Genomic DNA, 14,985 nt, shown 5'->3' with positions numbered 1-14,985 from the left:
CTCCTTTCATTGGTCAATTTTCTACTTTCTTTTTGATTTTACCAAATCAAAATTATCGTTATGTAAGGGTCTTGGAATCTTTCATGATATGGAGCTATATCATTGATTTCATTCCCCCTGACGTATGTTCTCCTAAACAACATGTGAAATTATCTTTGTCCAATTGTATTTGTAATGGCAGGTAATTGTCTCATTGTCATCACACATATAACACCTTGTTTTATTAACATATAAAAGATGTTACCTGTGAAAAGGGACGAAATCTGAATTAGTCATATTTTAGATTTATGAGTTTGACTGTCCCTTTGGTATCTTTCGTCCCTCTTTTCCAATGTGTCCCCCTGTTTACTAATTGTAAGCAAAGGCCAAAGGACAAAGCCAAGTTCTATTAGACCTTATCCATATTTCGAAATCTGTGGCATCAAACTAATATGAGGCAGGCATGACGGTTGACCTGTGAATGGGGACGAAGTTTGTATGGAATTTTTTTTTAAATCAAACATGTTATAAAAAGAAACGGAAATACTGTAACGTTTCTGATTTTGGTTCTGTTGTTAGGGATTTAGTTGTGAAGTTACTTAAGTTATTACGTCATATTCAATGGAAACAAAGAAATGTAACATTAGGTAACCTCTTTTTTACAACAAACAATTTTTAAAAATGATTTTTTATTGAGTTCCTTTCTGAGACTGATAAGTATACATTTTATTTAATGTCTCAGGCAAACAAGACCAGAAACGGAAGTGGATTTCTGCGTGAATGTGAGGAAAAAAAAACAGAACAGGAAGTAGATCTGAAAAAAAAGGTTAACGATTTTGAGATCATTAGTAGAATGAAAAATTTCGGGATTTATTTTATTTTTTTTATTGATTTTGCTACCATAATTGGGGACTTCTCCCCCATATAAATGTTTTACAACTATGTTTTCTCTTTTGTGGTGTAATTTATCAAATGCCCACACCCACACCCATTCTTAAATATAAATTGATTTATTATGATTGTAAAGGATCACATCAAATAAGGCAATAAGTTGAGTATGCAGTTTAATCTACATAAGTATCTTTATTCATCAAAACAAATAATTTTGGCTTCATATACTGTTAGTCTTGTAACAACTGATTCTCTACAATAAAATACAAATACATACATGACATAGCACTTAGAGTATCTTGTAATATTACATTTATACACATTTGAAGAAAAAAACAACCTTATCTATCATATTGATGTTTAAGACCACTTGTATGTTCATTAATTTTATCTGTTGATTTCCAATGTCAAAATGCTTGTGTTATATATTTGATTGTTCAATAATGTCAATAGGGTCATATATATTAAACATGTTAAATAAAAACATTCAGAAAATTAAAATGATGGTAAAGTATATCACACAGATAGCAATTGCTGAAAACCATATCACATACCTCTACAATAAAGATCCCGCTAACATGTTTAACCCCGCCACATTATTTATGTATGTGCCTGTCCCAAGTCAGGAGCCTGTAATTCAGTGGTTGTCGTTTGTTTATGTGTTACATATTTGTTTTTCATTAATTTTTTTATATATATAAATAAGGCTGTTAGTTTTCTCTTTTGAATTTTTTCACATTGTCATATCTGGGCCTTTTATAGCTGACTATGTGGTATGGGATTTGCTAATTGTTGAACGCCATACAATGACCTATAGTTGTAAATGTATGTGTCATTTTGGTCTCTTGTGGACAGTTGTGTCATTGGCAATCATACCACATCTTCTTTTTTATAATAACCATGATTACTAACAAAGAAAAACATGTCTACAATTAAAACAATAATTACTATTTAGTGCTGGAAAATGGAAATATACTACATGTATATAGTCATTTAAGTATTTATATGATATTTTAATCCCTAATGAAAGCATGCATCCTATTTGGTTAAATCAAGGATTTGTATAGTAACAGTAATTGTGCTTCTATCCAAATCCTTGGTTAAGGTGGTACCCAACACTTTCACTAAAATTAATTTGGCTCATTTAATTTTCACAAAATTTTCACACTTTGATCCTTTGACAAAAATAAAAAAATAAAAAAAATTTGAACCAACCATTTTATCAGAAAAATTACACTGGTTACATAGCAGTTTGACAGACAGTAATTTTGATCATTGAGAAGCTTAATATACCCTTAACAACGCAACATAATTAAAACGTTTAGCTGGTTTTACAGAGTTATCTCCCTGTAGTGTTAGGTACATGTACATGTACCACCTTAAACATGTTAAATGGTGTAATCATGTTGCTGTCTCAATGGCATATACTGACATTTATTTGGTTTTCTGAATATCTGATGGGATAATGAGATAATAAAGAATGTGTTGCAACATATTTGTTTTTGTAAGTTTATGAAGTTAACTTAATTTGTATTTTATGTTTTTTTGAAGTTGGAAACTCTGATCTCACAAATTTGATTGTTTTTTTTGTTGTAGAAAATGGAGTATCCATAAGTAGTCAGCTGGTTATTATTTTAGACACCAATCCAGTATGGTGGGGCAAATGTGGATCTCTTGGAGATGGACAAGGTGTAAGTAAACTTAGCAGCAATTATTATTGGTGTACAAATGTATCTAGTTTAAAGAATACAAATGTATATCTAATGATAGAGCCTGCCTACCAACATGGCTGACATATATAAATTCAAGTTTTGTCTATTACCTGGATAAACACTATAGGTAAACATGATAAAGAAAATCTAATGGTGTAGAAATGTTCAAAATGTTGAGATCTATAATTCTTATTTTTTACTCAAACACTGTCAGACCACTTTTTATCTAGGAGTTATTGCCCTTTAATGATGATTATTACAATTTACTCTTGTTTCACAGAATGGGTGCAAAAACTATTTAATGTAGCAATAAAAAAAACTTCCTTTGGAAAAAACAGATGTTTAACTTAGAAATAATCATGATAATACACATATCCACAAATTTATATGTATACACCATTTGTGTACTAAAAGATAAAAGTTAAAAAAAAACATTCATTGAATTGCTTACCTGTTTGGATATATAAGAAATGTATAAAAATTACTATTTTTATTTTAGATAAGTCTGACTAAGTGTTTGGAAAGTGTGATGGTATTTGCCAATTCACATTTAATGATGAGCAGCTTGAATGATTTGTCAGTTATTGCAGCACATACAAATAAAAGGTTGGAAATTTTATCAGACAGAATCATGAACACAGGAAAATTTGCAACTTATTTTTTTCACATGTTTGTTGTAAGTTAAAAAGCATCTGCTTCCATTACGGAACTAAACATATGTTTCCATTGCCTAACTAAATATATGTTACTATTGTCTACATATACATATGTTTCTATTGCCTACCTAAACATATGTTTATATTGCTTACCTAAACATGTGTTTCTATTGCCTACCTAAACATATGTTTATATTGCTTAGTTAAACATGTGTTTCTATTGCCTACCATAACATATGTTTCTATTGCCTACCTTAACATATGTTTCTATTGCCTACCATAACATATGTTTCTATTGCCTACCTAAACATATGTTTCTATTGCCTACCTAAACATATGTTTCTATTGCCTACCTAAACATATGTTTCTATTGCCTACCTTAACATATGTTTCTATTGCCTACCTAAACATATGTTTCTATTGCCTACCTAAACATATGTTTCTATTGCCTACCTTAACATATGTTACCATATGTTTTCAAACATATAATGGTTTACACAACATGCACAATGGGTTTAGGTTTATAAATTGTGACTTGAATGGAGAGTTGTCTTATTGGCACTCATACCACATCTTCTTATCTACATGGGAAATACATACAAATGACTTCTTTTAGAGAACCTCTGAATGGAATGAAACCAAACATGGCATGAATATTCCTTATGAGGTGCTGTCCAAGTGTTGTTACTTTGTAGCCGATCCATCTGACATCCAAGATGGCAGCCGGAGAGGGCTTAGTTTAAAATAGGATCCTATGGGAAATGCATACAAAAGTCTTTTTCTAGAGAACCACTGAATTGAATGAAAACAAAAAAAGCATGAATGCTCCTTTTCTAATCAGGTGCTGGCCAAGTGTTGTTAATTTGTAGCCAAATTTTATCCTTTTTTTATATGATTTCAAAAACACAAGTAGAATCAGGGGAGCTATACAGGTTCTTGGGAGCCTGCAGTTATATAGATTATACCGTTGGTTTTCCTGTTTGAATGGTTTTACACTAGTAATTTTGGGGCCCTTTATAGCTTGTTGTTTGGTGTGAGCCAAGGCTTTGTGTTGAAGGCCGTACCTATAATGGTTTACTTTTATAAATTGTTATTTGGATGGAGAGCTGTCTCATTTGCACTTATACCATGTATATCACATCTTCCTATATCTAAATATTTTACAAATGGTGTCATTTGATGAGAAGACCATTCCAGAGCACCTAAGTCTCCCCACCCTAGACTTTGTTGGGGTTTCTCAGTTTATTTTTGTCTTGAGAGTTTTGTAACCTGTTTTTATATGTTTTAGGTATATTTCCTCTGTTAACTTTTGGCCATTGAAATTTGCAATTTTCAGTTAACTTTTTGACTATTTTTATTTACAATTGTTCTTAAATATTTCTGAATAAAAAGAATTTAATTAAATGTATAAACACCCAGTAAAGTACCTAACTAAGAATATTTACAGAAAATTATGGAAAACAGTTATACAAGTGTTGTCCTTTCGCTTTTAATATTCAAGTTGATTTTGCGTCATAAAAAGTGATAAAAAGTTCACCTTATTTTTTTCAATCTCAGTTTCTGAATCTTATTTGATTATTAAATATAAAACTACTGAGGTTTGAACCAATGAGAAATTATCTACCAAAAACCAAATTATGAGGATTTTAACAATTACAGTATTGACTTCAATTATGAGTAAACCCCATACTATTTATTGAAAACTACACAGGGCCACAGGATAGCAAAATGTGAAACAGAAATCTAGTCTAATTTATACCAAAGCAATTACAGATATTCATTATATATTGGCTCATTTTTGTCTCGCCTCGACGGAGTCAAAAAGCGAGACATAGGTATGCTGTTTCCGGCATTGGCAACGGCGACGGCGTCAACAATGTATTAGTTTGTGATTAGCTCAGTTTTATGGGGAACCACTAGTGGTATGTCAATGATAATTGGTATGCAGATGTATTACCATTGCCACATCTCATTGCCATGGAGATTATTTGGCTCCGCCCCCTCAGTCATGGTCTATTGACTTTGAATGGTTTGCTTACTTTACATGTATTCAGAGCTCCAGATAAGAATTCATAAATTGGGGTTTTTACCCACCATTTTCTTATATAATTGGGTGATAAAGTTTTTTAATTGCATTATCAATTCCAATTCACCCCTCAGGTTAATATCAAATTGGGTTTTTCACCACCAAGCTCCTTAATGTATTGGTTTTTTTCATCGCCACAATATTGAATATTTAGGCAATATCAACCCCATTTTTTTTCCAATCTTTTTTTTAAAAATTAATATGTTCCGTCTTTGTTTAGCTCTTTTATTTGGTTTATTCACTGAGGAGCAATTGTAGGTTTAATTTGTGTCCCGTTTCAAACCTTTTGCCAGTTTTGTATTTTCTCACAAAAAAGGATATGTGTATTCACAGGCACTCGTCTTATAACTTTATATAATAAATTCTGAGACCAGTGCCTGATCAGTGGCTGTGTGCATGGTGTGTGTATTCATTAATTAACCGTAAAATGAATAAAAAATAGTATATAAACTCTAATTATACTTGAATGATTTTCTTTTATTCAATTTACATAAATCTGGGTTTAGTTGTCTTTTATAAGAACTTTTGGTTTCTGATGCTTTATCATTTCATAATTGATTTGGCCTTTCACTTTTTCCAACTGAATTCGTTTTTGATGAAACCCCATGTTTATTAGCAATGTTATCGTTATGGTACGCACACACGCCCGTGCGTTCGATGGACGCTTTCAAAAACACTGGCTGAGTCTTGTTATCATTATAACTTTCCCTCAGTTTTCCAAAAGACGAAAACATGCTTCTATTCAATATTTTAACCGGACATTCACTTTCGTTTTAATTCAATGTATGTTATGAAAAATCCCGAGCAATGCGAAAAAAATATGACTACATGACACACTCTAACTGGATAAACACCGAGAAGATCGAAATGTTTACAAAAACACGTGTACCTAATGAGCAACGGAAAACTCAAACAGGGACCCATTTCAGCTACTTGATGCAGGGATCTATTTATAGAACAACAGGAAATTTCCAATTATATTTTTTATTTTTATTTTCAATTCAAAGTTTTATTGCCATATAAATTATAAATATTATAAAAATGTTTATGCGACGACTGTAAACAGATAAGGGTAAATAACACAAACGGTAGCCAATAAAAGGGTTGAGAACTCATGATTTTGGCATATAATTGGGTTTTCCGTTGAATGAATTGGGTTGTTGAACCCTTCAACGGATAATTGCATGGGGTTTTCTATTATTTGTATTGCGTGATCACGCAAATACGCAGCTTATCTGGAGCTCTGATGTATTAGTTTGTGATTAGGTCAGTTTATGGAGATCCACTTGTGGTACGTCAATGAGAATTGGTATGCAGATGTATTACCATTGCCACATCTCATTGCCATGAAGATTTTTTGGCTCCGCCCCCTCAGTCATGGTCTATTGACTTTGAATGGTTTGCTTATTTTACATGTATTACTTTGTGATTAGGTCAGTTTATGGAGATCCACTTGTGATACATCCATGATAATTGGTATGCTGATGTTTTAGCATTGTCACATCTCATTGCCATGGAGATTATTTGGCTCCGCCCCCTCAGTCATGGTCTATTGACTTTGATTGGTTTGCTTACATTACATGTATTAGTTTGTGATTAGGTCAATTTATGGGGATCCACTTGTGGTAGGTCATTGATATTTGGTTTCCAATTGTATTAGCATTAATTGGCACAATTCATTGCCAAAATTACAAAAAATTACAAAAAGGCGAGACATATCTCTGTGATAACAGTTTTTCTTTGAAGTACATCCAAAATGATTGTATGTGAATATTACCCAAGCAATTACAGATATTCATTATGTATTGGCCGATTTTTCTTTAAAAAGGATATCATTCAAAGTACATCCAAAATGATTGTATGTGAATATATTACATTGTATTATGAAAGGTTTCAAAAGGAAGATATGGTTCGATTTGGAAGAAATATGTTTAGAATGATAAATCAAATCTTACTTTTATGTTTCAGTGTTGTGTTATACCCTAACAGAACTCATACATCAACAGAATCATCATCAAATGATGGAAGATATGAATTATTCTGTCGAATGAATGACCAAATAAAAGATGAAGTGAAAACAATTGTTTTACAAAATATGGAAGGAGCTTTTTATTCAGACTCATTAATAGCTGGTGCTATGGCCATTGGTCTTTGCTATTTAAATAGAATTGAAAAAGAAAATGAATTTAAAGAAGGGACTACATCTTCAAGGATATTGGTCATAAAAGGTTCGGAAGATAATCCTGAACAGTACATGAATCTTATGAATGCGGTATTTACAGCACAGAAACAAAATGTCGTTATAGATGCCTGTATATTAGACAATGACTCAGGACTGCTACAACAGGCTTGTGATATCACTGGTGGTATATATCTAAAAATACCACAAATAACAGGATTACTGCAATATTTACTGGTAAGGTCAGACAAATGTACAATCAGAAATTATTGTGTGCATTTATTATTGATATTTAAGAAACATACAAGATTAATTATGGCATTTCAGGAAAATCAGCATACATATTTATGAAACAATTTCAGAATACAAGTTCATATTATGGCAGTACTTTCCCAGTCACATTTTATTAATACATTAAAACAATTTCTTAGGGTGGTACCAAAAACCTTGACTCAAGTAAAATTGGCTTGTTTAATTTTTATACGACCGTAAAATTTGAAATTTTTTTCGTCGTATATTGCTATCACGTTGGCGTCGTCTTCGTCGTCCGAATACTTTTAGTTTTCGCACTCTAACTTTAGTAAATGTGAATAGAAATCTATGAAATTTTAACACAAGGTTTATGGCCACAAAAGAAAGGTTGGGATTGATTTTGGGAGTTTTGGTCCCAACATTTTAGGAATTAGGGGCCAAAAAGGGCCCAAATAAGCATTTTCTTGGTTTTCGCACTATAACTTTAGTTTAAGTTAATAGAAATCTATGAAATTTTGACAGAAGGTTTATGACCACAAAAGAAAGGTTGGGATTGATTTTGGGAGTTTTGGTTCCAACAGTTTAGGAATTGGGGGCCAAAAAAGGGCCCAAATAAGCATTATTCTTGGTTTTCGCACAATAACTTTAGTTTAGGCAAATAGAAATCAATGAAATTAAACACAATATTTATGACCACAAAAGGAATTTTGGTATCGATTTTGGGAGTTTAGGTCCAAAAAGTTTAGGAATTAGGGGCCAAAAAGGGACCCAAATAAGCATTTTTCTTGGTTTTCGCACCATAACTTTAGTTTAAGAAAATAGAAATCTATGAAATTTAAACACAAGGTTTATTACCATAAAAGGAAGGTTGGTATTGATTTTGGGAGTTTTGGTCCAAACAGTTTAGGAATAAAGGTCCCTAAGGGTCCAAAATTAAACTTTGTTTGATTTCATCAAAAATTGAATAATTGGGGTTCTTTGATATGCCAAATCTAACTGTGTATGTAGATTCTTAATTTTTGGTCCCGTTTTAAAATTGGTCTACATTAAAGTCCAAAGGGTCCAAAATTAAACTAAGTTTGATTTTAACAAAAATTGAATTCTTCAGCCTCTTTGATATGCTGAATCTAAACATTTACTTTTTGATTATGGGCCCAGTTTTCAAGTTGGTCCAAATCAGGATCCAAAATTATTATATTAAGTATTGTGCAATAGCAAGAAATTTTCAATTGCACAGTATTCAGCAGAGGCGGATTTAGGGGGGCCCAAGGGGGCCGGGCCCCTCCCCCCCTTTTTGGGAAAAAAATTGGTTGCTTATATAGGGAATCACTGAAGCGTGACTGGAGCGGGCCCCCTCTTAGATCAGTCAGTGGGCCCCCACTTATGAAAATTCCTGGATCCGCCACTGTTCAGCAATAGCAAGAAATCTTCAATTGCACAGTATTGTGCAATAGCAAGAAATCTTTAATTGCACAGTATTGTGCAATAGCAAATATTTTCAATTGCACAGTATTGCACAATAGCAAGAAATATCTAATTGCACAATATTGTGCAATAGCAAGAAAGTCCAATTGGATTTCAATTGGAGTTATCTTTCTTTGTCCAGAAAAGTAGTTGAATCAACTTAAATCATTGTTTTATACAATATATACAATGTATATTCACTTTTACTACCAACTGGTAGATTAAAACAATCTTTACCATTTAGTGATAACAAGCACTTTTTTTACATTTTAATATTTTATGATGTATTTAAATGAGTAGTTATTGTTGCAAACTTCATTAGAAATTTGAATTCAGATCAGTTTTGAAATAAGGGAAAGGGGGATGTGAAAAAAAAATTGGGGGGTCAATTTTTTTCATTTCAGATTTCATAAATAAAAAGAAAATTTCTTCAAACATTTTTTTTGAGAGGATTAATATTCAACAGCATAGTGAATTGCTCAAAGGCAATTTTTTTTATTAAGTTCATTAGACCACATTCATTCTGTGTCAGAAACCTATGCTGTGTCAAGTATTTAATCACAATCCAAATTTAGAGCTGAATCAAGCTTGAATGTTGTGTCCATACTTGCCCCAACCATTCAGGGTTCAACCTCTGCGGTCGTATAAAGGTGCGCCCTGCGGAGCATCTGGTTATTAAATTATGAAGAAATGTTTACTTTGACACTTAGACTAAAATATGAAAAATTCAAAAAACTTAAACCGCACACTTTATTGGAAAAAAATCACTGGATACATTGCAGTTTAACAAACATTAAATATGATCATTAAGAAGCTTGATATATTCTTTAATACCAATAGAATGCGATTAAAACTTTCAGCTGATTTTCAAAGAGTTATCTCCCTGTAGTGTATTGTTCCACGTTATCTTACAGTATATCAGAATTAGGTGTTACAGTTATTGTTATGGACTTTAATCTTCTTGAGATGAATAGATACTTAAAGATAATTAAACTAAACTTTGATATCTGGAAGGATTCTAAGAGTGAACTGTATATCACATGTATATAATTATAAACCTTATGGGAGTTATTTTCCAAAACATTTCTGAGGTAACTTTGTATTTTATTTACAAATTAAGATATTGTATCTGAAGATCATACATCTATTTTATTTAAAACTATATTTTCATCTAAATTAAAATTCATTCATATAAAGTTATTCTGAGAACTGCATTTGAATACTTCTGATGACTTTTCCGTTAAATCAATTCAAAATTGAAAAAGGATTTATATTTCAAAAAGCCCCCAAAAATAATGCATTTAAAAATTCAATGAACAATGAAAGAAGAATAAATTCTTGATAGCGAATGTACAGTCAAAACTATAATACATTAGTCTACAAATTGATCAAGTTTTACCCTTTTGAACTTATTTCACAGGAAACTAAACTTGGTATTTTATAATATAATTGGACTTTTTTTAGTGGGTATTTTTACCAGACCCCTTAGAAAGACCAAAGCTGTCACTACCACCTAAAGTACAAGTGGACTATAGAGCGGCATGTTTCTGTCATAGGAGTCTCATTGATATCGGCTATGTCTGTTCTGTCTGTTTATCAAGTAAGAAAATGTTTACTGTGGATTCATTTATTTTCGTTGGTATCAATTTTCTTGGATTGCTGAAAACTTGCATATTCGTGAATATATGATTTCTTGGTTTTCTCAATCTCTGTATACAATGCCTATTGAAAAAAAATCATTTGTTGAACATTTGAATTGTGGTTCACCTTTACAAACGAAAGCCACAAAAATTGGTATCGAAAGAATAATAATGAATCCACAGTATTGAATTTATAAAGGCAGTGTACAGCATGTTGGATTTCCTTTGAATAAAACCATTTATGAAACAAGTAATTATAACAACCGCTGTCAGAAAGAGTTGTCACTGTTTGAACCATGCTGAACTGAAGTATTCAAAAAGCCTAAAATTGTTATGTTTTTCAGCCTAAAATGGAGTTAAGTGAAGTCAAACTGTTCAGATGAAGTCAAGAACAATGTTTCCTATAATTTTGTAATGAACAGAAAGATGACATATACTATAAGATTAATAGATGTAACTACTCATCTGAATTAATTACAGTGCCATATTAAAATTAAACATGTATTTTACAAATACCTACACTTATATAAAGCATGATATGTTTTATTATTTTATATTTCAGTATTCTGTACCTTTAGTCCAATCTGTCCCACATGTCAGTAAGTATCAGTATTTTCTATGTGTCTTGTTTTTCCTATTTTATAACTGTCATGACTGTGTATATTTTTGGTGTTATGTACACACCTCTAGTACAGCAAATGAAAGTTTTTAACAACCTTGAAGGCTATACAGCCCATGCATGGTCATCAATCAGGAATGGACACTAATGACACCTCTAGTCATTAGTTTCATTACCTGATATAGAGTACCAGTAGGGATCACACCCTGGATTTCAACTCTACTATTTTGATAATACCTACTTTTCAGAGGGCAATAAAATTTGAATCAAATTAAGGGGCTGATTTATTATTTATACTGCAATTGTGCAATCTTTGCAGTCAAATTGCAAACTGTTTGTATATTTGTGATGTACTGATACTGACTGTATATTGCCTTGTTTTGTTTATTACATATCATCATTAATTGTAAGGTTTTCAGTTTACTATACTTATTTAAAACTCAAATGTTAACTGTTTCACAGTTTTATTTAAAGATAAACAATACAATCAATTTATTTAAATGAAGATTTCTGCACTTTTAAATTAATTGATATTTATTATTTCATTTTTCAATTTCAGAACATCATTTAAATTCCTTGCCCCACCAAAGATGTTAAAGAAAAGGAGTAAGAAACCACCAACATAAGAAATTAAGATGAGAGAGTTTATACCAGGACATGACTTCTTATGAAAATCAGATCTGTAGTGATTAAATGATCAATGAATAGTACTGATATTGTCTTGTTTAATAAAATTAGAATGACTCTTTAGCAGTGTAAAACACCTTATTTAAGTCTTATTTACGTTACTGTATTGTATGTTTCGTTGCCGCAATATCACTAGAAAGTACTGTTTTTTCAACTCTTTTTTTTATATAATTAAAATGCTATTGAAATAAAATAAGATACCGTAGGGACCTTCTCATCTGAAAGTACATCAGACACACATACAGACAAACACTTTATTTCTATCCACCCTCAATTTCAGCAGTACACTTTCACTTTGTCTGATTTATAGTGATCTCCTCACAGTTTTTGAAATCATGAGATCTAACTAATGCAATTAGGCCATCAACAACATAGATGTAGAAAATTCTAATAAACTCAAAGTCATATTAACTGTATTAGAAGTTTATCAAACAAGAAAGTTATGAATCTGAATGAAATACCGGTTATTGAAACTGAACATATTCATAGACAAATAAATTTATTATATGATCAAAATTTTCTGTTTTCTCATTGGATAAAAGCATAGGAAATCCTCTTTGATAAAACATTATATTCACCGCGGCAAAAATCACGAGAGGTTAATATAAGATTTGGAACAGCGTCCGTGTACCTAAATATAGAAACGGGAATTCTTGTAAGCTATTTAAGGGATGTATAAATAAAATGGTTTTTAATTGAACGACCGAATAAATATCAACCAATCAGCGCTCTCGACATAAAATCGTTTAGATCTCACAGACAACAGTTACATGTTTCTGGCAACAAATTATGGCTGGAGCAGCAGAAGTAGCTACTGAAAAACGTTTTTCATCGTTAAATAATGAGGAAATTAAGAAGATTTTGATAGAAAAGGATTCTAAAAATACTCGCCGATCAACAGATTCTAGCGTGAGGACATTTAAATCTTATTTACGAGAGAAAAATCTACCTGAAGATTTCGAGAATTTGCCAAACAATGAATTGGACATTATTTAATGATACAATTTTCTTCTAGTTTTAATTATGCAGACTTAAATATGCCTAAAATCAAATCCCAAGGATAAAATAAAAACAGTCTAGGCAAAATACCATCTATAAACCAAGGATATATTTCACAATCTAAAAATATTAAAATGACACTGAGAACTAAAGAGTCATATAATAAAGCAATTGTTGACTTTAGATATCAGTTGATACAATAATTTATCAACCCCAGAGATGTTATATTCACCTCGACCGTTGGCCTTGGTGAATATCACATCTCTGGGGTTGATAAATCATTGTATCAACCTCATCAAAAGTCAATAATTGTATAATATTTCTTCACTATTTATTATTACCTTTAATGTTGTGGTATAGTCATTCAATGGTTGGATTTGACAGAATCATGACATTATCCTCGATCTTGAGACACAGTTATATACAGGAATACTATTGTAAAATTAATTATTTTGAATTGTTTTATTTATTTATCCTTTCCCTTAAAAACATATTTGGTTTGCATAAAGGAATGTGTTTACTTCTTTCTTCAATATACTGCCCAGATTCAACTTTCTGAATACACTGGAAAATTGGTTCTGCATTCCTAAAAACAAGAAAAAACAAATTTTCATCTTCAATTTGTAAGATTGGTCATTTGAGATTTGAATTGAGCTCAAATGACTGTGCTGTGGTGACCTCCGGGAGTGGCTTGTTCCAGTCTTCAGTGATGTTCATAAATAAGGACCATTTTCTGCAGTCTTTGGTTTGTACCATGTATTCATGCTGCTGTGTGTCTGGATAGTCTAGTTGGTATTTGGAGGTACGTGTCTTTGTTGATGGCTACTTTGTAGTTGACGATCTTGTACATCATTGGGAGTCCTGCCTCTCTGCATTGTTCTTGGATACTTTTCAAATCCAAATCGTTAATCATGTTCGTGACACTTGATCTGTTTCTGTGGTGCTTGATGACATATCGCGCAGCCCTCCTTGTTCATATTTTTTTTTTAAATCAATTTTCACTGATTTATTGTTGAATAATTCCCTCTAATCTGATATTTGACATTCTTGTGTTTAAATACTTCTATCAATGTTTTTGTCATAAGGATCAAAAACAAATATTTCCAGTTTCAAACAAACATTGTTGTAGGCCATATGGTGAAGTAAAGCTGATAATTTCTGTGTCATTTGATCTCTTGCGAAGGATTTACTCATTGCTAATTGTATTCATTGTCTATTTTATACCCTCTGTAGTTCTGGGCAAAGTCAATTATTTGCTTTAACTAAGACCCTCTGTAGTTCATGGCCCAGTCAATCATTTGCTTTAACTAAGACCCACTGTAGTTCATGTCTAAGTCAATAGTTTGCTTTAACTAAGACCCACTGAATTTTTTGGCGAAGTCGACTAATTGGTTTAAATTAGAACCTATGTAGTTCATTGCGAGGTCACTCATTTGCTTTAACTTACACCCTTTCTAGTTCATGGCGAAGTTGATCATTTGCTTTAACTTAGACTCTGTAGTTCATAGCAAAGTCTTTAATTTCCTTGAACTTAGACCATCTTTAGTTAATGGAGGGCGATATAAAAAAAATCTTTATCTAGACCCTCTGTTGTTCTTGTTGAATCAATCAATTGTTTTAACCTAGGTTGTTTCATGTGTTCGTTGTTATAGCGTGGTAAGCATGTCGAAATATTCTTTTGTATTGGTTTTTTTTTGGTGTTTTTTTCTGTCTTGAATGTTGTTGCATCTATTTGTATGTATAATGTATTCATGTCATGTAATTTTGTCATTTTTAGTGCCAGTATATTTTACATTGACATAAAAGTGCGAGGTTTGACTA

At 31.7% G+C, this 14,985-nt stretch overlaps 1 protein-coding gene across 1 annotated transcript; it reads left to right on the top strand.

Moving 5' to 3' along the window:
- Positions 1–73: 73 nt before the first annotated feature.
- LOC134680663 (general transcription factor IIH subunit 3-like) lies at positions 74–12,228 on the top strand. The gene is made up of 7 exons (XM_063539797.1): positions 74–181; positions 2,467–2,561; positions 3,082–3,188; positions 7,293–7,740; positions 10,684–10,819; positions 11,422–11,458; positions 12,038–12,228. The coding sequence occupies exons 1-7, from the start codon at positions 175–177 to the stop codon at positions 12,102–12,104; spliced, it is 897 nt and encodes a 298-aa protein (XP_063395867.1). The 5' UTR covers positions 74–174; the 3' UTR covers positions 12,105–12,228.
- The last annotated feature ends 2,757 nt before the right edge of the window (positions 12,229–14,985 follow it).

This window comes from Mytilus trossulus, chromosome 8, assembly GCF_036588685.1.
Source record: "Mytilus trossulus isolate FHL-02 chromosome 8, PNRI_Mtr1.1.1.hap1, whole genome shotgun sequence".
In the NCBI taxonomy this organism is placed as follows: Eukaryota; Metazoa; Mollusca; class Bivalvia; order Mytilida; family Mytilidae; genus Mytilus; species Mytilus trossulus.
Note: the sequence above shows the minus strand (reverse complement) of the source record. Positions and strands in the feature narration are given on the sequence as shown.